This window comes from Anser cygnoides, chromosome 4 (genome assembly GCF_040182565.1).
Source record: "Anser cygnoides isolate HZ-2024a breed goose chromosome 4, Taihu_goose_T2T_genome, whole genome shotgun sequence".
NCBI classification, from domain to species: domain Eukaryota; kingdom Metazoa; phylum Chordata; class Aves; order Anseriformes; family Anatidae; genus Anser; species Anser cygnoides.
In genome coordinates this window covers 8,648,103-8,671,954 of record NC_089876.1, presented here as the reverse complement: position 1 = coordinate 8,671,954, position 23,852 = coordinate 8,648,103, and the positions used below count along the sequence as shown (strand labels likewise).

Sequence of the window (23,852 nt, the reverse complement as noted above, 5' to 3'; positions counted from 1 at the left end):
TATAATAGTGTCTCAGCACTGAATAAATGTTTACGTCTCCTTCAGGAGTTCTCCAGTTGATACTGGTGAAGTTACTGGAGACACCTATTAAGTGGCCTCTGGAATAGACAAGATAGCACCAACTGTACAGATTAATTCTCTCTTTCTGGAAATGGCAATTCCAGATGCTTTCCAACAAGCTTACTTATGTTGTATGGGAGACCATAAGATCCCCTTCCTTTGTGAACCAAAATCCTAAGAACAGATTCACTTTGGTCATTTTAAACCAAAATGGACGTATTCACACATTTTTATGATAATTCACTGTAAAGTCCAAGCAGCTGGCTAAATTATGAAAGCTCAGTGACTAACCTACATACCCTTTCCATAGGTTCAGCAATTGTTTACACTTGCTCTACCTCAAAAAGACAGATGAAGGTTTAGGAAGTGGTCTGGTTCATCAGCATGAAATGGCAACATTTTTACACTTTCCAGTACTCTCTAGTTTATGAAGCTACAGAGTATTATTATTATGAAGATTGCAAGCTCCAGGGGCACAACTATGTTAACTGAAAATTGCCCTACAGCTACAAGCATTCTTCTATTCCAGTGGGAACAAATAGTTACAAATATTAAAAATATTTGAAATAACTTGAAAATACGAATAATTTTCAAATTAATGCTCATATCTAAACAATCTAGGACATATTCTATTATCAAACTCTGAATCCACAAAAACAGACTGAAATGGCTCCAGGAGAACCTGCTACTTATAAAAAGCCAGAAAAAGAAATCCCACAATATTCTTCCAAGTTTAAGATAAGAGGATTTGGGTAGGGGAACGAGTCAACTGACATGTTTTCATCTGTAGATAACTATAAATGTACACAATATATGTACTAGAAACACCTGGTACAGGTACAATTTCAATTACATTTCTTGCAATATGACACTGAGGAAGGTGAACAAAATTCAGCACTACAGTGTTTAGATATTTAATTTGGGATCCATTAAAATTCTAACGTCAAGGAAGACAACATCTGAGATAAAATAAAGTGATTATGATACGTGGGTGATTACATAAAAAAATACACTCAATAGCTACTTATAATGATGAACTATTTGCACACAACACAAATTTCAATTACTTCTGGATCTTGATCTCCTTTTAGGTGAGTCTTGAAACACTTTACGTTTGGCCTCTCCAATATTCTTCAATGATGAACCTTGAGAGATACAGAATGTGTTTTCTTTTAAACTGATATCCAAATATTTGACACTTAAATTTTAAAGTTAAAAACTTTTCAATTTTCCACAAAATGATGTTATTTCACACACACACAGATAGTTAACAAAACTGACTGCCATTTTTATACAAGTTTTTCCAAGTCTCACAAACTTTCAAACACTCCCTCTCATTCTTGTCATTGCCCAAAGCAGCACCTGTTGGTTCTAATACTTCCATAGTATGCATTCTTACAGTGCTATAAAACTATTTAAATTTGAAAAGTGATATCTATTAAAATTTGATAAAGTCCATGCAAATGCCAAACTATCTTCCTCCTTCTTTCTCAAATACATGACTCCAAAATCCTCAAATATTTTGCAAAATAGTTAAGACTCTTAATAAAAACTAAATGCTAGACAAAAGCAACAAAAAAAGAAGAAAAAAAAGTGTATTTGAAATCTTGTACAACGTCCTAAAAACTTTGCGTAGCACAATAAAATGCCAAGTGGATGAAAGATTCAGAATAAAGTTTGGAATACTTCTTCCTGAGTTGATGCTGATGAGGTAATATACTCTAGGTATTCATATGAAGAAAAGGTGTAGCACTCATTACACTTTTAAAACCATTTCCTAAATCTTCTATTAAAAAAAAAAAAAACACTCAGATTTTACTAGTAGTAACACTTCATCTTCCCTTCCCATCATCCACTAGTAACAGGCAGTGGACGCAATGGCAGCTGCTTATGGGCAGAAGAAGAATGAGAAATCAGCAATCTCTAAACAGTAGGTTTACATATAACAACTTTTCAGAACAATGAGCAAGAAATGTAGACTTCATGGGTTGCTTTTATTGTAACCATTGGCATTCCTTTGCTATTGGCACAAACACCAAGAATTAAAACTGGAAAACAGTGAAAGCTGTTTTCCCTACAGGTCTCAAATATGTGCTTAGTTTAACACCACTATGTATATCAAATTTAGTTAGAGTACACTAGCACAGTTTTACGTTTACCAGAGTCTTCTTCAGATTTGGGAGAGGTCACTATGGCAAACTTTGTGTTATAGCGAGCTTTCTGTTTTTCACTAAGCATGTTCCACTGCGATTCAAGCAATTCTTCAATCTCCTCACTTGACGCATCTGGATGTTCAGCAACCACCTATACATGCAGAAATAGGGTTTTATTAAAAAAAAGGTGACCATTGAAACGAATGGCATATATTCTTCTATTGCTTTGGAAAACTGGATACAAATAAGTTATCTAACATCTGCTGCAGACAGAACTACGTTCAAACATTTCGTATCCAGTTTTGATCTGTATTTATTTTTTGAATAGCCACTTCTCTCTAAAAAATCTTTTAGCAGATTCAGAAGTATTAAGTACCGTTTTGGAAGTATCTATTTGCCCTTTTAACATTCAGAAAATTGAGTAAGAGTAGATCTTGTGGTATGGTGATTCCAAAAATTATTAATTCTGGATGAAGTTAAATCCTGTTCCACAGAAAACAGACAAGCAATAATGGAATAAATGCTTGCCTACAAGGACATCCACCAATCCACAGGAGAACTCGTTATACATAGGGGTACTCCTTTACGTACTCCTATCTTAGCAGAGAGATTTACAAAAGCTAGCATCTGACGCAACATTCTTCTCTATTAATTTATCATTTTATACTATTTATACAAAATAGTATATGGGAGCTCAAAAAGCTGTGAATATTTTCTTAATATAAGCATAATACATAATAGCCATCATTATGGAAGTTAAGAGACTTCCTAGGAACTTTATTCAACACACAGAAATGCCATTATCTAAAAACAAACAAAAAACTCCTTCAGTATTTTCGTACTTTCACTTAAGGAAAAACAGATTTAATAAATCACAGAAGTCAGAAAGCTTTAAGATTCTGAAATCTACAGAAATGAAACAGTAGCTTTAAAACCAGCCCTCAGTCCCTACCTCATTACCCAGCATTCTCCAGAGTCCCACAATTTATTACTGCAGTGATGCAACCAATACCCCAAAACCACGGAGCAAAATAAAAAGCAGGCCAACGGAGCCAAACGTTTTAACAGTAACACCATTCAACAGAACAGAAAGACAATCTTTCTGTGGAAATAATTAACCTAACTTCTAAGAACGTGTCTTAACGCTGCATTTCCTGGTATCAAGCAAGGTACAAGTGTACGAAGTGTACCAGTGAAGCTCCTCCAGGAGTTGGAATAACAGTAAGACCTTCCTCCCGTTGGGATTATTCAGTGTCTAGGAAGGAAACTCATGCTGTACGTTTTCCCCAAGTGGAGTCCTCCTGCTTCTATGTGGCACAAAATACTTGCTAGCAGAATATAACTACCTTTGGAAGCCTCTGTTCAAGGTTTGATTAACATTGCAAAGTATCCAAAAAGTTATTGAGAGGGGAGAACACAGACCCACAAGAAACATCTCCCACAGATCTCACCTCTTCAGGCAACCAATTTAACATCAATTTTGACCACTGTCTGCTGAGTGCATAGCTCATTCTGCCCAACTAGGGCATTGAGTTATTTCATTTTCAAACAAACAACTAGCTCTGTTCATACAAACAATATGCAGTTTAGTGTCACCTCCAGTCCCACCGAAATACGAACAAAAACAACTGTCAATTAGGAGTGCTGTGAAATGGCAGGCAAGAGAAACCCATGGCTCTTAATGAGGGAAGCTGCACAAAGAAGGACTGCCCAACAGTCTTCTCCAAAGTCTTCATGGTGTAATACTCGATTCCTGGCATACGTAGTGGAAACAGTACATGTGAAAATCATGCACTTCTCCACAGTATTTCTTAAAGTCTAAATATGCTACAGAAAAAAATGGAAGATCTTTTCTTGGATCTGGGAATTAATATTACTATAGGTATGGAAAACATGGTACTTAGGTCAGGCACGTACTGCTCATCCAAGCATATTACCTTCACTCATTTGTCTAGATGTTAAACAGATTCTTATATATGCAGAAATCTTCAATTGTACACCCTACTAATGAACTTATTTCTTAATTTACCTCCAAACAGTCTCAAGGCCCAAATCAATGTATTCATACGAACAGTAGAACTGTCTGTCTCTCACTGAATATCTTCATCTCAAGTCAGACACTCCCTTGTAACTGTCATGGTGGTTTTATTTCTCAGAGGAAGTCCACAAGAATGCCAACAGTACAAGATACAGCTGAATTCCTTTGGTGACAGCACGAAATACTTAACATATCACTACAACTATGAAAGTGGTCCAAGTTTTCAATGCCTCCTCTCTTCAGGGAAGCATGCCTACTAAAACCATTCTCCAGCAGCAATTCCAGGCTTCAAGCAGCCGCCATTAATTTCTGAAAATTTCAACTATTTCTCACTGTTCTATCCTCAGAAAAGTAACGCAAAAAGTAGTAAATAATAAAACCAAACCGATACACGAATCCTACTACCATATAAATCTGGACTCCAAACAAAACACAGCAGAAACATCTCTACTTTTAAGATACTGTGTGATTATTAGAGGCCCTGAATGAGAAGTCTTTAGTCATTCCCTTCATCTCTTCCCAAGTCTGGGAGCCAGAGAACCTCTTCTGGATCCAGTTTTACTTTCTCCTTAATATATTTATGTAACTACATAAGGAACTATACTCTGATCTCTCAGATGCCACCAATACAAATGGGTCAAAAAGAGGTCTGTTTTTTAGCTGATGTTATCACTACATCTAAAATATCAGAATAACTAAAACAAGAGGAAAAAAAAAAAGTCTCTTGGATGGAAAGCAAACTACACAAGTTGAACCAGATACGCCAAAGAGAAAGGAAAACACTGAATGTTCGTTTGCATACAATTTCCACCTTCCACCAAAGCCACAGAACTGCCCTTTTAAAAGCAACCCGACAGGCCTGAAGAGTTAACTAAACTTAGGTAACAGGTTTAGTGCAAGAAGCATAAATATCCAAAATTGTATTTACCTTCTTTGCTAGCCCTCCTCACATCAAGAGAAAGGAAAAAACAGGCTCTAATGATCTTAATCTGTTAGAGGGACTGTTGGCTGCAGCTGTCTGTTATCTGCTGTTTTTATAACCTACATCTGTTCCATGCACAGAAATGCTTCTGTATCTAACAGCATCAATCACATAATCGTGGATTTGGGTTTTCATGACTGATTTTATTAAAAGGTATTCTAGGCAGAAATGGTAGGATGTCCTCTCTCAAGATATATGTAGTATTTTGAAACTTATTTCCTTTTACTTATATAACTCTGTGTAATATTAAACATTATCATCAGTGTGATTTTCAAGTTTATGTAAGTTTTTCAGTTTCCCAAAGTGACATTGAAGACAAATCAATTCTTCTATGTCAAATATTGTAATATTCTTTGCATTTTCCATCTATTACGTTGAAAGCTACAGTATAACCATAGAAGGGAATGAAACTTGATAACTGGTGCAGAAAATAGCAATGTAACATCAGAGACACAGCATGTCTCTTCTGTAGTAGGATGAGTTCAGCTAAGAGTCCATAAAACCAATCATAAAAATCTAATTTCTTCCAGAGAAGTAATTTCATATGCCTCAATACTGCACAAGACTTCTTGCTACCTACCTTAAAGGCCAAGGAAATGCCCTCTTGCCATTACACAAGTTACTTACAGAAGAACTGGAAACAGAACTCACTTCTCTCAAACATGAGACAGATGTTTTTCCCATACAACTTTTCATAATGAATATTTCAAAATTGGTATTTAATAGTCCGGGTACAAAACCCTCTTGTTTCCGGAGCCAGCAAACTGAACTGCTAATGTTTTTCTCAAGTGAACCAAATCCACAAAAAGCTATATGTACACTGTGTTCATTTAACTCCCAAGAGGATCTTGAGTTGCAATGATCTAAAAAGATCCTTAAGTTGAACTACTACTAATTTATTTCCTTAGAACAAAATCTGTTTTTCAATTTTTCTTCATAAAGTTCAGATTTGTTAATATTTTCTAATACAAATATCTTACAATGAAGTCAACAGATCAACAGTTAAAGACAATTAAAGTAATCTCTAACTTTCTGATCCCTTTGTGAGTATTACAGAAGAGTACAACTAAAACAAAACATCAAAACTGATGATTCTTCCAGTGCATGGAATTGTACTGCAAAGGGTTGCTCATGATTGTTGTTCAGATGTTCATAATTTTAAAGTAATGAGCTAGAACAGTGGTACTGCTTTTATGCCTCTAGCAGTCTTCATAAGAAATGTTGGTATTAAAGTAGTTATTTAATCTACCTTGCCACGGAGTGTAATACTCTCAAAAAGGCCTAGCTTCTGTCCCAGCTGATTGCACACTGACAGTCACTGTCACATGCTTTGGTAACTGCTGAAGCTTCTTTTGAAGTTCAGCAAAGGATTCTAGGTAGACAAATGTAGTTTTTGAGGAGTTTGAAGACAAGGGAATACACTGTATGATTTGAGCCACGTGATCAAAAAGAATGTACAAGCTAGCTATAAGTAGATGGCCATAAACTGCATAACCTTTTTTATATTTGCCTGAGCATATGTATGCATATCTACTATATTTTATGTATATTAAAAAATTAAAGCTAAGAAAAAGGACTGTTGGATTATGTAGGAAGATAACATGTTAGATTATGTAGGAAGATACTAATGTGACATGCTTAAAGCAAAATGGCACTGTCACTATTTTGTTTACTTATCCACATTTCCTCCTTTCTCTGTTACTGTCTAGACCAAGATTTCATGCAGGCACACCTCCTCAAACCCAGAATATTATGGATTCAATCGTAACAATTAGCTTTTGTCAACTAAAGTGAAGTAAGAGCTAAAAGAGACTAACCTCATCTCTGTGCTTTTGACAAAAGACCAAAAACTGAGATATTGCATCGCCCTTTCTGCTTCGTGGAGTAGATGCTGGAGTTTTCTTTCTATTGAGAGGGGAGCCTATCCCTCTTTTGGATTCTGCCTGATCAGATGACTTTTGAGGAGTAGTATTCTTAGTCCCCGACTGACTGCTTTCTTGTGTATCATCAGTGGCAGACAATTTTGATGTCCTTCTCCTCCTCTTGTTAGGAATGCCAGACTCCTTCATTGATTTCAGATTTTCAGTCGTTTCTTCGTTTGAGTAAGATGACTCATCTATCTCCTCTAACGGCTCCACAGCAATGCCAACTTCCTTTGCCACTCGAGGATTAAGATGAGGTCTGTCCCTAATGTAGATGAAGGTGTACTTGGCCTTCCGCTCTTCCACTGTCATGCTTACTGCTTCACTTGCTTGCTTAACACCCATCTCCCACTGCGGCCGCAGTTTCCCTGAAACAGGCTTTAACATCTGCAAGGTAAGAAGACTGTGTGAGAAATTTCCTCGCTTTTGATTCCAGAATACCAACATTAACAAAAAACAATTTCAAGAGACTAAGTGTAATGTACAATTACAATTCAGACACTCAAATGGAATTGTATTTGATAGTACTGATACCATGTATGAACCAATGACAAAGCAGAGCAGTACTCCTTTTTAGTAAGTAACAGTTATTTATTAACATATTTAATAAGTAATAGTTAACAGTGAGAAGTCATAACAAGCTTTGCATCTGTACGTGAAATGTAAGACTACAAGACTCTGTAAAACAAGCCATCTTAAAAGCTTCCTAGAATATCTGTTTACATCTATACATATAATAGAAAAATTAAAAAAAAAATGCACATCTTGCCTTATTTGGAAACTTCTTACCTTTATTTTCTCTGCTTTAGTGAGGGCTTGTTTTGCACTTTCCTGGCATAATTGTTCAAACTGGTCTTTTTCTTTGAATGGCACAAGGCTCTTCTCAAATATCCAGGCTCGCTCTGGGGCGTCTCCAAAAAACTGAACATGATATTGACGAAAGCTCTTTTTCTGTCCTGAAAAATAATTTAATAAAGCATTTAAGACCCAACTTATGTTGTTCTCTGTACTTCTAATAAGCTGCTATAGCTACCACAATGACCAAAGCACAGTACAACTGTTTACCTTTCAAAAATCCACTTACTGGGTTGAAAGTCTCTGAGTTAAGCTATTAAGTTTGACATAAAAGCTGACCTGTTTAATACAAACAAAAATAAGCTGTGCTAAATGAACTTAAAGTTACAATCATCTGTCAGTGTTTTCTATGTATATTAACTTATATGTAAGCCTGGATCTTTCTGAAAATGCTGCATGTGAAAATCAATACAAAATTCAGATTTTAAAATCTTGGATAGCCTGTGCACTCAGCCTCATCTCCAATCTGTCTAAACCTTATCTTTTAATATTCTTGAAAAAAAACAACACATGCTTCAGCTGATTTTAACAGTTGTGATCACAACTGCATATTAACCAAGCTTTTAGGGAATCAAAGCAAGAATGGAAAAGGATTTGTGTGGTGGAACGGAGAATGGGAAGATGAACAATTCTGAAATCTAGACAAGAAATATCTTTCTAAGATTGTAAAGAGGAATACTGGCTCACTGTAGTAAGAAATAGGCATACGACCTTCCCCTACTAAAGATCTCAGCTATTCTACAGTGAAGGGGGAAGCTAACACCTTCAAAATTCATGGGGGAGTTCAGAGTTAACAACCAACTTCTAAATGGCAGATGGCATAGGTAAGAGAATCAGACTTTAAAGGTCCTCTAGCATCTCCTTCATAAAATCTTGCAGATTTATTGTCTGCTAAGTGTTCAAATTAGGGTATCATTTCAAAAAAAAAGTTTTACTGTGATGAGCTACACTTCTGTGGTTGTCAGCACTGCTAGAAAGGATCAGCTATCCACCCTACAGTATTCTGTATACAGTTCTTCAAGGTATTACCATATTAGTATGTCTAAGATGTAGTCTGGGAGGAAAAGGAAATCAGGGAAGGATTTCTGTGCGGTAAGAACAAATAACAGCCATGGTCATCTGCAACAGATGTTTTCAAACTAGGTCTAGATTTTGTTAGGTTATTCACTCACAGCATACCTTCTGATTTAGTCAGCAAATACTTCTAGCTGATTGCCTCATACACTATTATTACTCGGTTTTCTAGACTTCGAAAGAACTCTCTTTTTGTAATTACTCAGCCAATAATTATGTTTCAAGAGGTTTGATCTTGCCTCAAGATGTGGCATCTGGAACAGTAATATGAAATCAACCTAATTAATGGTATGAGACGAAGTTTTACTAACCATTACAGACATATATACTACGTACACGAGAGCTACAAGAATGATAGTGACTCATCTGAGATCAGGTATGAGACTCTAGAGGAATGGCATAGGTAAAGGTCTCAGGACTGTATGTGTCAAAGACACAATCCAGTGGCCTAATACATGTTCCAACAAGGCACAACAAGGAACAATTCTCTAACAGTAATTATTTTGTCCCCATTAGTAAAATTCCTCTTAACTAGGGACTACTGAGCTCCAGTGAATTAACCACAGATGAAATAAAGGATACATTTTGTATTTAACCAGGATGTCCTAGCTGCTGACAGAGATGGCACATGCTACATTTACGACCACCTGTTAAAATCTGCCTTTGATCATCCAACAGCCCAGTTCCAAGAAGACACACATGCTCTCTTCCTTTTGCAATATAATGTTGGATGGCTGTAACTGCTGAATTAATTAGTCTAAATAATAGTGTCTACCATTAGAATAATCGAACCTATTTTTGAATCTGCAGGTACCTTCTGTGGTCTGATTTCATAACACTCCTGGATGAAATAAAGGACATCACTATGGATTGCTAAATACCCAGTCACCATTTTGGGCTCACAGAATCCTCGAACCACGAGTTGCTGAAGTTCTGGCAGAGCGTTGTGCAGGACCCACCACTACTGTTAGTCACTCGCTGAGGCGATCACCTCGGGTGCATGCATGTTCTGCAGCAGAGCAAGGGATTGTGGTGAACATGGGGGTTTCCTACAAGGAAGGTTCAGGGAGTGCTGCGATCAGGGCGGACTAACAGGGCATGGTGTGGCAGTTTGTACGGTTGGGTGTGCAGGGAGAATCATAAAATCACAGAATATCCTGAGCTGGAAGGGACCCACCAGGATCATTGAGCCCAACTCCTGGCTCCACACAGGACCACACAAAAATCAGACCATGTGTCTGACAGCATTGTCCAAACACTCCTTGAACTCTGGCAGCTCGGTGCTATGACCACTGCCCTGGGGAGCCTGTCCCAGTGCCCGACCACCTCTGGGTGCAGAACCTTTCCCTAACACCCAGCCTGACCCTCCCCTGTCCCAGCTCCATGCCGTCCCCTCGGGTCCTGTCGCTGTCCCCAGAGAGCAGAGCTCAGCGCCTGCCCCTCCGCTCCCCTCGTGAGGGAGCTGCAGGCCGCCATGAGGCCTCCCCTCGGCCTGCTCTGCTCTGGGCTGAACAAACCAAGGGACCTCAGCTGCTCCTCATACACCTCCCCCTCCAGACCCCTCACCCTCTTTGTATCCCTCCTTTGGACGCAACATAATAGTTTTATGTCCTTTCTGTACTGTGGTGCCCAAAACTGATATGCCAACCGGACCCAACCCACAGAGATGCCTGCTGCCTCCCTGGGGTCCGGGTAAGAGATGTTACTAGAAAACTCACTGGCCTGGTATGGCCCTTTGATCATTGTTTTCTTATGTTGGCAGTGATGAAGTAGCAAAGAGAAGTCCAATGGCAATCAAACGGGACCTTGGGGAAATTGGTTAAAGGATCAGCTGCACAGCTAGTGTTTTCCTCTATCCCTCCAGTAGCAAGGAACAATACTGAAAGGAAGAGGCAGACCCAGTTGATCAATACATGGCTGCAAGGCTGGTGTCACCAGCAGAATTTTGGGTTTCTCGATCATGGGGTGGTCTACACAACACCAGGCCAGCAGGTGCTTAATGGGATCTGCCTTTCTCAGAGCAGGAAAAGGATTTTTGCAGAGGAGTTAGCAGCGCTGATTGAAAAAATTTTAAGCTAGATTTGAAAGGGGAAAAGGATAAAATGAGGCACACCAGTGATAAGCTATGGGACTGCATGACAAAATTTGAGGGACTGCATACTAGTGAGATTCTTCAGTCTGCTCCACAAGGTGTTGGGTAAAATGAAGCACATTTAAAATGTTTCTACACCTAAGCACACAGCATGAGGAACAAGCAAGAGGAGCTAGAAGCCTTGGCTCAGTCCCAAAGCCACAACATCGTTGGCACAAACAAAATCCGGTGGGAAGAGTCCTGTGGCTGATTTGTTACGATGGATGGTTACAGGCTCTTCAGAAGGGATAGGCAGGGCAGGTGAGGCTGGTGCTGTATGTAATGGAGGGGCTGAGCTGTAAGGAGCTTGCAGGTGGTGATGACATCTCTGAGAACCTCTGGGTAAGGATTAAGGGACAAGTAAAAAAGTGGAGATGTTGCTGAGGGAGTCTACTATAGGTCACCCAGCCAGGATGAATTATTCTTTAAGGAACTAAGAGATACCTCTAGATCAGCTGCCCTTCTTCTTATGGGTGACTTTAACTTGCCAGACGTTAACTGGGAATACCACACAGCTGATACAAACAGGTCCATGAGATTCCTAAAACACCTTGATGATAACTTCTTGATACAGGTGCTAAGGGAGCTGACTAGGAAAGGTGCCCTCCTAGATATGTTGTTTGTGAACAGAGAAGGTCTCATGGGTGAAGTGGTGACTGGTGGCCATCTTGGCCATAGTGACCACAAATGTAGTCAAGTTTAAAATCTTTGGTGATAGGAGGAAACTGCCACCAAAACCTCAACCCTGGATATGGGGAGAGCAGACTTCAGGCTGTTTCAGGGAACTGGTTAGTAAGATCCCCTGGGAAACTGCTTTTGTAAACAGTTGGGTCCAACAGTGCCAGTAAGTTTTTAAGTACCACCTCTTAAGAGCACAGGAACAGGCAATTCCAAAATGTCCAAAGTCAAGCAGGTGGAGCAGAAGGTTGGGTTGGCTAAACTCTTCTAGAGCTTAGGTGGAAAAAAGTGTATTGCCACTGGAAGCAAGGTCAGGCAACATGGGAGGCCTACAGAGATGCTGTTTGCCATTGTAATGGCAACGGTCTTGGGAATCTGGAGTGGTCCCAGTTGACTGGAAGCTGGCAAACATAGTTCCAATTTTCAAGAAGGGCAAGAAAGAAGACCCTGGTAGTTACAGGCCTGTCAGTCTCACTTCAGTGTCTGATAATATTATGGACAAGATTATTCTGGGAGTTATTGAAAATCACCTGAAAGACAATGCAGTCATTGGTCATAGCCAACATGAGTTCATGACGGTAATGTCCTGTTTAAAGAACTTAATTGCCTTTTATGACAAGGACACCCACCTTGGTGACCAAGAGAAGCTAGCTGATGTAATCTTTTTGGATTTCAGAAAAGCTTTTGATACTGTTTCTCACAGTATCCTTCTAGACGAAATGTCCAGCATAAAGCTAGACAAAAACCTCATGAAATAGGTGAACAGTTGGCTGATGGGTCGGGCTCAAAGGGTTCCAGTAAATGGGGTTACATCAGGCTGTCAGCCAGTCACTAGTGGGGTTCTTCAGGACTCCATTTTAGCGCCAGTTCTCTTTAATGTTTTCAAAAATGACTTGGGTGCAGGACTCGAAGGTATACTAAGTTAAGTTTGTGGATGACACTGAACTGGGAAGAACTGTTGATTCCCTCAAGGGTGGAGAGGCCTTGCAGAGAGATCTGGACAAATTAGAGGGCGGGGCAATCACCAACTGCATGAAGTTTAACAAAAGCAAGTGCCAGATTCTGCACCTGGGATGGGGCAACCCTGGCTGTACATAGAGAGTGGGGCATGAGAGGCTGAAAGGGAACTGGTGGTTCTGGTTGACGGCAAGTTGAACATGAGTCAAAGGTGGAGGTTCATACATACGTACTTCCTGAAGGACAAGGCAAGCCCCAAATCAACTCCAGAGTAAATATCTGAAATGCTCCTCACATATATATTATTTCAAAGAGATGAAATTTAATGGCTTAAAATATGTGGGCTCCTCGTTCTGTTAGCAGTCCACAGGCTGCACTCACAGGTATGACACTGCTTGTTTGCTAAATTTGTTTTTACAGTTTCCTTTAAAAAGCCACCATGCTTGATAATGAAGTGTGAATCTTGCTCCTTTCAAGGAGCAGAATAATTTAGTTAGGAAATAAAACAACTCTATTTCTCTCAAAATCCAGCTCTTCTATGTCACAGTAGACTAAACAGTCGAAGACTACAACCACAGGGACTGCCTGATCAACTCTGAAAGACTGCTATATGAAATATTTGCCTGAGAAGTCTTTAACAGCCATTTTAGCAATTTCATGGATGTTTGAAAGGGATTTCAAGAAACCATTTAGTTTACTATCAACATTGAGTCTATCTATAATCCTAGAGATCCTCCTTCAATTTGTTCTTAAAAACCTACTGTGAATGAGATCACAGTCTCTCCAGGCAACTCATTCCAGCGTGTCACTATCTTTTTCACTTCCAAGTCGTTCTTAGTATGCAGTCTAAATATTCATTGTTACAAAGCTGTCTTGTTCTCAGAGTAAGAAGAATTTATGTTTTTTTCTTCTTTGCACGTAACTTGTGTTATTTAAGGCCAGTTAACATGCTTCTTCTTTAGCTCCTCCTTGTCAGCTTAAAGAGCCCCAGTTCCTTCTGTTTGTCCTCACACATAGACACCTACATTTGTGTTCACGTTCTCCTCAGCACCTTCTCCATTTGGTCCACATCTCTTCATATGAGATAGCCCAAACTAGATGAAATGAACAATGTACTCCTGCTGAGGCCATGCTGCCACTGAAAAAGCAAAGGATCTACTCGATGCATTTTATAAACAGCACTATTTATATGTCAGTGTAACTTTGGTCTCTCTGCAGGGAAAACTACACCGTGTTATTATGACTCTCAGATTCTTTTCGTCAGAAATGCAGCTTTCCACTCACTTCCTAGCATGATCTTTTACCACTGAAAAAAAAAAAAAAACCACTACCATTTATTCCTACTGAATTGCATTTTTTTCAGACCATTCCCTCAAAGTGTCAAGATCACTCTCATTTCCACAATCCCTCCACATTGGTGGAGCAAAAAAGATGTGGGGTCCCTGTGGACCTCAAATTGAACATGAGCCAACTGCAAAACCTTGTAGTGAAGAAGGCCACATACTTGTCGACTATACAAGTGGCAAGAATATAGCCAGCAGGTCAGATAAACCAAAGAGGCTTATTCCCCTCTATTCAGCACCTGTGAGATCACATCTGGAATACCATATCTAGTTTTGGGTTCCCCAGTACAGTGAAGACACTGACATATTACAGGCAGTCCAGTGGAGGGCTAACAAGGTGATTAGGGAGCTGGAGCACAATATGTACAATAAGATGTTCAGGAAGCTTTTTAAGTCTCAGGAAACCAAAACCAAAACCAAAACCAACTAAACCAGAGCAAACAACCCACTGAGCTTTAGAGAGATCTTACTGCTGTCTTTAGCTGCTTAATGGAGAAGGATACAGAGAAGACTGAGCCAGACTCTCCCTGGATTCACGCAGTGCTAATACAAAAGTCTGTGCAATCTCCATCCTTGAAGGCATTAAATATTTCACTGGACAAGGCCCTGTGCAACCTGGTTTAGCTTGGAGAACTTACAACTTCTAGGGGTCCTTTCCAACCTACATTACTTTATCATTCTACAAGCAGTACAGATAAACTCTGAAAGTTTCAGAACAGAGTAAGAAACCGCAAATGAGATGAAGAAATGGGTACAATTTCTACTTAAGAATTACATTAACACTCAGTAGTGCCTGCATTTAGAATCAACTAATGTCTGTAGATACCTATTGATTCTACGAATCACAGAAAATTAAGCAGGCTGAATTAGGAATTGCTTTTAGTAAAGCATAATCATCAGGAGTATTTAACTCCCATTAGCTTTCAATAAATTTTTTAGCCCATGTCACTTCTCCAAACATCACCATAAAACCAATGGGAAGTATGTATCAGCAGATAATTTTTTTTAATAAGACTTCAACCAATTTCACAGATCACAATTTTGATATCCTTCAGAGAGTGTTCAGAGTTTAAAAAAAAAACACAGTGAAATAAACTCAAGCCACTATATGCTCAAGAACAGTGCTTGCATCATTTTAACATTCTTCCTGACAGCGACAAACTGGTTCAGTTACTGATACAACAGAATAGACAGAATGAAGAACAGAACTTTTCCAAAATAATATTTACATAAGCATGAAAGAAAGTTGGATGTTTGTAGGATCGCTGACATACCTTTTAGTTTAGTGTAAGCATGGAGAACAGGATCAGCAGAAACCATACATGGCCACCATGGAAAACCAGACACTTTTGACCACACTAGATCTCCTATATTATACTTCAACAGATGGACTTTGTCATCTTTGATGGTACTTTGAGTTGAATCTTTCTTAGCAGGAGCCTTAAAAGAAGAAGAAAAAGAAGAAAAAAATTATCACCATGTTTCTCCTTCAGATATGCACTTGGATTACTAAACATCACACAAAAAATAAACAACAAACTACAGTTTGTATTCTGTTTAAACATCCTAGTTAAATGTATAAACATATACAGTGGTAAATGGAAGGAGTAAAGAAAGAAATATTACACTAGAAAAAGGGCTATAGTGTTTTCTAGCAAACAATAATTGTATTTCTTGTGTGATAAAGACTAAGTCACAATTTTTGTTCTCTCACAGCATAAAATTCCCAGTTCCACTTCTGTTCTTTTTAGCTTGACGTATTGGCAAATAAGCTGTAGTTTGCCTTTATCTTTTTGAATAACTACTGAGAGATCATCAGGAAGGCTAACTGTAATTTCAAACACATTCACGGAGCACCAACTGATGGAAAAGCCAACCTCCCTTTGTATTGAACATTATCAATTAAGTGCTATACAAACAACAATTCTGTTTGAGGTTAGAATCTAGAATAGACTGAAATACTGTCTTTATGTCTGAATAATAACTACATACATAACCGGTCAAGAAAACAAAATTCTGCACCTTTTAGCTCTATTTCTACATAGTAAGGAAAGCATGACAAGAATCCTTCTCCATGTCCTTTTGCAAGTTTTTGTTGTTTTTTTTTTTTACTGTTCCAGTTCTAGCAGTAGAAGAATGTGAGTGTCCAGCTGGTCCTCTAAAGCTATTCTTGCTGTTGGAAAACTATTACACAAGTATTTCCCATTCAATGGATAGATTTAAATACTACAACGGAGTTTTACATTCTCCTGTGATAGCCACAAATTTTTATAGCATCATAATGAAATTCAGCAACACAGACATTTATTCACAAGCTAAAACTATTTCACATTTGATGAAGCTAGTTACATTCTGTCTTTTTGCCTTCATCTGTTCTGTTTGATGTAAGTAACGAATGCCCTTATCTTTTCAAACATTAAGACTGGATGTATGGAAGCATAGAACATGTCTCATTGCAGCTATCTAGGCATATTTTTATTTGCTTTTATGTTTTTCCAATACTATATGTATGCACAACAAATTATATCATTCATCTTTTGTAGTACCAGCTCAAGAGCTTCAGGCTTTCAGTGGATTTAATGCTAGAGAAGGAACAAAATTTTATTTTAATTAATAGTTGTGGCAAGAGGAAAGAAGCAATACTGCTAAGAAGCTGGAAATCTACAATGTGGAAATGCCAGGTTACTTAGTATGTAGATTTTTAAACCCAGAGAATATTACTATGATTAACTGCACATTATTTTCCAAGCTCAAACAACAAATCTTTGACATGCTCCAACAGCACAGCAATTTTTTAATATTCAAACACAGAGGTACGTCTAGTCAGAAAACGTAAAGCTTACTGTACTGAGCAACTCCTTCCCTCAAAGCTTTTACTTTTTAAGCTGTTCCTGGTAAACACACATGATGCTATGTCATCTGATTGCTAGGGACAGTTACTCATCTAGTGATTCAGCTTTTCTGGTGAATTCCGGCTTGGTTCATGTGCCTCCAGCAGGAGCCATGTTCCCATGTCTCAAGGTTTTTGGCCCTCTAAGGAATCTGCAAGACCATCAGAAAACCCCTCCCGCTGAGCTTGCCGCAAGTCCAGCAGTCTCAAAAGACCTAAAAGGTTCCAAGCAGATGTGAAAAATCAAATGCTCCTTCTAGCAGTTAAACATGACATGAAAAGTTAAGCTTAAAGGCTACAAATTAAGAAATACATATGCTGAGAACAGATCCGGAAAAACGTTAATCCTAACATACACAAACCAACTTCGGCATTTAAACTAAATAGATGGGATGCAAATATTTTTCAGTGAGCTAAATTTTCAGAAATGTGAAAGTTATTCAGGATGCTACGACTCGTTTTTAATTTATGAGTCCCAGTATTTTTCAGAAAGTGCAACTAGGCTGAAAAGATTTACGACTACAATCTGAGAGGGAGCTGGCTGGAATAATGAAAAGGCTCTTGCAGTGCTTCTTACTGCAGCATAATCTGAAAGGGATGGCAGTACAGGGGTGAATATTGCATTTCAACACATCTACAAGCACCTCACAAATCTGAAGAGCTCTGTTATCGTACTGGATCATGATAAAAACTTCAAAATGACAGCCCTCTGATAAAATCTGTAAATCGACGTAACGTTGTCTGTATTTATGCTTTCTTTTATTGATAAAATGCACATGCTTCCAAAGATGGCAAATACAGCCCAGAATTCTATACACATAATTTTTTGAAGACCTCTCATATGAGGCTATTCAAAAGCCTACATACAATATTGCCATGAGCTCATTCTCCTCCATCTTACTTTCCCACATCACTCTGTTTTAGCTTGACTTCCTCATTCTGGGAATTACTCTGACCCCTTAATACGTATCTCTACAGTAAACAGAGAGGTGAAATTCCTGGCATGTACTTCCAAGACAAGCAGCTTTGTGACATATACGGTCTCTTTAATATCTCCTCTCAAAATTATTTTTGAACATTATTTCTAGAACACATAGCATGAGAAAGCTGAAGAATTAAAATTATTTTTAAAAACATCAGGAAATGGTAGATACTGACAAGCAGTCACATGCAGATTTTACTCCAGTTTTCAGTTTTTTGTTGTTTTTTTTTTAAATTATTGATCAGATAGGATGAAGAGAGCGTTTCTACACAAATTTTCCACCCAGTCTCCTGATGGCACCTATGCTATCATATGATGAGAGCTGGAGCTTCTTCATGAGACACCTGTACTCACTGATATTTTTAAAAATGGGAAATCACCATTGAAGTTACAAACTGGTAGAAGAACAAGTAATTTGGCTTCCAGTTGTTTTTCCTTCAGAAAACTGGAATTGCTGTTTCAGTGAATTTTGATTTAATGACATAGTATCTCTAACAACGTGTAGTCAGGCATAAAACAGGGAATCTCACTGCATCTGTGGAAGATGAAGAGGCAGACCAGGAAGCGCACCTGTGCTGGTCTCTGTGCACGAGCAGACAGGTGATATGTGCTACTGCAACAGCAGATCAACTCTTTCTGTGATGACACAAGCAAGAAAATTGAGATGCAAGACTCCCGGTTTAGAGCATAATTGTAAAGTGAAGAAAGCAAGCTCAAGCGAGTCATAGTATTTTAAAGTACTTTTTTCTCAATTTTTGCCTCTAACAATAAGTTTTTAAAAAATTTCTTGATATTGTTCTAATTTCCTATGAGATACCCTACCCACAGATGTCAACAAAGAAAAGTCTGTAGGGCTTTCCCTGCTGCAGAGGAGCATAGATCAGTCTTTGCTTACTGTAATCGCTAAAATAAGCTTGGCTTGGCCTGCGTTATGCCCCATTCTGTTACCTTCTCCTATAGTTTTGACAGAAGTAAACACACACCTTCAGTTGCAGAATTTCCCCTACTTCTCCCTCATTAATTATAATTAAGCTCTGCGGCCTCTGAGATAGCTACCTCCTCATCCACCTTCGCCCCAGACTTCAAACCAGCCACACTGAATAGGAAGGAGGAGAAGTAGGGTGATGTTTGGACCAGATGATCTTGAAGGTCTCTTCTAACCTTTATGATTCTGTAATTCTACGAGGAAACAGCCTGGGAGCTCCTTTCTTTTCTACTTTGGGCAAGAATTTCAGTGTGGGTGGTTTTTTTTTTCTTTCTTTTTTTCTTTTTTAACCACAAGACTGCAGAGAAGTTGCCCAGACAGGATGGCTGAAGCTTGTGTGAGCAGGTAATGACTTCAGACTGCGTGGACCAGTCCCAGTGCTGTAAACACAGACCATTTGACAGGCTCTGCGCTCCTCGGTATTGCAGACGTTGGTTTCAACAGAAATCCCTGGCTCTCTGAATTAGTATCCTAATGAAAGACTTGCTCTGAAAGACAGCTAGACAGAACTTAAGTTTATGTTGTCTGGGGGGACTGTGGGGCGTGGAATGGAGTGATTCAACTACCATAACTGAGTTTTTATGTGAGAAATTATGCCTCAAATAGTACCAGCATCCTTACAAATTCATCTGGGACAGCAACGCAATAGGCTGAGAGAGACCAAAAAAGAAAAGAATATTTAACATGCTTTCCCTCTTCCCTTAACATTTCCAAGATTTGTTTGTCATTTCTCTCAGCACTTTCACAAGCGATGAGTGACAGGCAGATTGACAGGAATTTCTGACGATGCTGTCAGCATTCAACCAGCCCAAAGAAGTGAAAAGTGATGATTTGGTCACAGAAAACATTTGTATTTAATTAACTTTGCCTACAGCTCATCGGAAGAATTCTTCCAATTTTCACTTAATTCTGGTCTGACTAATATGAGGAGACAAACATATTGTGTGTGATGGGTAATTTCAAAGTTTAAAATTATTTTTGAACAACTACCGAGAGTAATGCATTTAAGAAGAGCACTTTACTGAATACAGAGCTTTATAGTTGCTTGTAGACTATGTTACGAAAACACTGTGATCAGTTTTAAGTTGGCAAAGGACAAATGTACTCTTTTTTTTGAAACCACTTACAAGGCATACTCGGTGATGTCAGACTGAGATAAATTATCTGCATTAAAATGATCAGTGGTAAAGAGCAGTGATACTAACATAATAATTATCTATTCTGTGTACATGTGCACGCACGTGCAAAGAATTATAACCCCTCAAACTTACTCCAAATTACATGAAGCATCAAAAAATAGCATTTTACTAAACAAACTCAGAAAGCTTCAGAAATCATGAAAAACTTCGTCCCACTATAAATTGTCAAAAGGGGATTAGACAAAGAACACTGTTAAAAACTGGTGGAGAATCTAATATTGGATAAGAAAAACAAAAAAGAGAACAATTCAGACAGATGAAGAAATGTTCTCTTCTATAACATAACGGGGAAGCACATACAGAACAACTTGAAGATATCTTCCCTTCTGTCTTCATTGTCAAAGCAGTTTGTATCAAAGTAATATCAGTTTATAATTCTGTATCAAATAATTTCTCCTAGCCTGCACTATAATAGGCTATGCTACAAATATTCAGACTGCTGAAGGCCAACCTGCACTCGAGAATAAAAAATTACTAGCATTACAAAGAAACTAGAACAAAATAATCAAGGTTCTGAAACACAATATATGCAGTTAAAATGTACTTTGAATCAAAATTAAAACACACAAACATAGATAGTCAAACCTGTCTCTTCATTATGAAAAAGACATTGCTTGCTGACCAAGACCACGTGTTTTTCTGGTCCTGCTATCTACTTGTGCTGTGTTTCATTCACTAATACTCCCATTTCTATCATGGACTTGTGTAATAAAAATAGAAGTAAAAATGTTTTGTCTTCTCTTGCCTCTCTATCAGGGAAGATGGTGAACTAAGGAAGTGGCTGTAGGACAAACTCCATTCCTTTGAGAGGTTCAGGAGAGCTGGGAGCTTGTCTGGAGAGCAGGGAGCAACAGAGCAGAAAAGACTCTTTTGGTAAGGTTGCTCTGTCACTTACTCACCAATGACTAAGCACATTATAAACAAACAAAAGACAAAGAATTTATGTTAAAGGACAAAGATTCCAAACTTCTCTTCCTTAGAAAACAACAATCACAATTACATCTTTAGGAAAACTATTGCTTCCTGAAAAGATCAAGAATGTAATTTGACAAAAAACAAATTACTGATCAATCTTCAGGCAAAGGAATGGAGGGACGCTCCTCTCCTAATGCGTTGTTTCCTCTCATTTGGGACAGAGGAATGGCTTCTTCTCATACTGTGACTGAGGGCAAAAATCTCATGAAATCAAATCACCTCAAAACCAAAACTTGTATTTGACTAAAATCAGTGCAAATCCCTCAATCTACACCTCTCCAAACGGTATCTTGCTCTGAACACCTGCAACACCCTCGCAAAATATGCATTGTATTGTGTGGTAAGGTAAAGACCGAGGGGGAAGAGGACATCAAAAGCTCAGATCAGGACAAGAAGCTGGACAAGCTATACTGGGAGTTGTTTTGTTAGTTTTTCACATGATTAATTGTTTTATACTAACCCAGAGATTTAACTAAACCCTGCCATGTTCAATTTCTAGAACAATTATCTTCAACTTATCTTTTCTTCCATTACTAAGCACCCGAAAAAGGGGGATCAAAATCATGACACTGTGAAGAATTACTTTTGACGAAGACACTATATTTGGTTCTTTCTGGCATAACCAGGACTTACTTATCTTTCTTCCATGCGCTCAGCTGGTGAAGCTATTAAATAAGAAGACAAACAAGGATGAAAGAAATCACTGCTCTACCTGCAGATCCCCTAAAAACTTCTCTGTGATGGTTGAGGCTCTTCAAAATCAAATACCGGTTTAGTGACAGTAGATTTGTTTCCTCCATTTCTTTTCACAAATTCATCTAAAGCAGCTCATGGACAGCACCTTGCCTTTCACCACACAGGGCGCTCCCCTCCAGGATGATAGGAAAGCAGAAGACAATAAAAATCCATTTAAGTTTAGACAGGAATTAATAACGTAGATCATGGATTTTAAAATACCATAAAAGCTCAAATTTGTATTTCAAATCAACCACTAAACTTCTGGTTACATTTCAATTATTTTTCTCTGGCTTTGGTTCCCTCATTATCAAGTCTCAAGCAGATGAGATGTTTTTTAGATGCTTTTACATTTAAAAACCAATCTGTCTATCCAAATCAGCAATCTCTCTTTATACACAAACACTACATGAGCAAGTATTTTAGAAACAATCTTAACACGGTATCTTACTAACTAGGATACAACCCTCTTTTTTTTTGGAGTGAAGAGTTGAAGAGAAACAGATTCAATCATTCACAGACAGATGCAGTGAGACGCAAGCTCTGGAACACTTCCCAATCCTCAATCGTTCTGCAAACATGGAGAGCAGTTTCATGCAGCAGCTCTGCTGAATTTCTGCATTTACATTTAGATGACCCCTTAAATCATAAGTTACTGGCTTCCCATTGAAAGGTTCCATGTTTCAGAAATCAGTATTTAAATTACATGATGCTTGTTCAGAATGAATGAAACCTTTCATACAGAGTGTTACAAAAAGACTTCTGCCTACATCCCACTTCTCTGGCCTCTGATCATGCTCTGAAGTTTAAATGTTGTATCTCAGTATATGACACAGTGTGGACAGAAGATGCTACACAAGTCTGGAAAAGCATGACTGCAGAGCTGGGAGGAAGTTTAGCACAGGAACCAGTTATTTCTGCAGAATTTCCATAAAGATGTCACATAGGACAACAGGACGAAAGCTGAATCATCTCAGTATACCTAGAGGTTTTCAGAATGCCACATCCATATGTGTTCTGTTATCTGCATGTACAATGGTTTCACATATGGTTCAGATGAGAATCTGAACCAGGGCCTTATCCTTAGCACCCTCCTACACCCTCGTAGGGTTCAGTAGGTAAGAGTTTTCCCACAGCACTTTCTGAGCAGATATCCTCTCCTTGGTAGCTCACAAACATCCAAGGGAGCACAGGTAGATGTTCTGAACCCTGAGACTCTTGGTAGAAAAAACCAAGCCCAGACAATACTGCCAACTGCCATCTACATTTCCAGAACATTGTTTTCCAGTGAAGGCAGATACTTAATCTCTACAATTATTTTTTGCAACAAGAGCGCTTCTAAGTCTAGGCTTAAATAAAATAAATGCTGATTTGGCATGAAGGTCCTCTGTTAGTTAACTTATAATTTGATATGGTCCAAATACCACTTTGCTTTTTGAGTAGGTCTTTAAATTGAATCCCCATACATAAAAGCAGGCACAGGAGGTTTCCAGGCAAGCAATTTCCTTTGTGCTGTTACACATAACTAGTAGGTCCTCCTGTTCTGGAGATGAAATGCAAGAAAGAGTATCAATTACCTTGATTTGGCAATGCTGAAGCAAATTCCTGAAACATGCCTTATTTTCAGTATAAAAGACATGCAGAACACCTGGGAAACCCCAACCAGGAATACCCCAATCCCATACGAATAAGGTTGGTCATCACAGTAAAACATCATCAAGCACGTGTCCAAAGTGCTGTCAATTCTACAAGATCTAAGATTCAAAATTATTTTGGTTCTTTGCAAGCATCCTCAACATACATTCGAGTTTACATTTACGTACAAATATATATACATATCTCAAGTGTTTCTATCATTAGGTACTTCGAGGCCACAGATTCGCTTCCCTTCTT

At 38.5% G+C, this 23,852-nt stretch overlaps 1 protein-coding gene across 10 annotated transcripts in view; it reads right to left on the bottom strand.

Annotated features, from left to right (window-relative positions):
* Positions 1-23,852, bottom strand: part of NSD2 (nuclear receptor binding SET domain protein 2) — an 81,492-nt gene that overhangs the window by 31,356 nt on the left and 26,284 nt on the right. For all 10 annotated transcript variants that reach the window (XM_048046519.2, XM_048046502.2, XM_048046541.2 and 7 more), the window contains 5 exons: positions 15,468-15,633; positions 7,945-8,111; positions 7,051-7,542; positions 2,220-2,364; positions 1,128-1,205 (listed from right to left, as the gene is read on the bottom strand). In XM_048046519.2, coding sequence (XP_047902476.2) covers positions 1,128-1,205; positions 2,220-2,364; positions 7,051-7,542; positions 7,945-8,111; positions 15,468-15,633 — 1,048 coding nt within the window. The remainder of the gene's footprint in view (positions 1-1,127; positions 1,206-2,219; positions 2,365-7,050; positions 7,543-7,944; positions 8,112-15,467; positions 15,634-23,852) is intronic.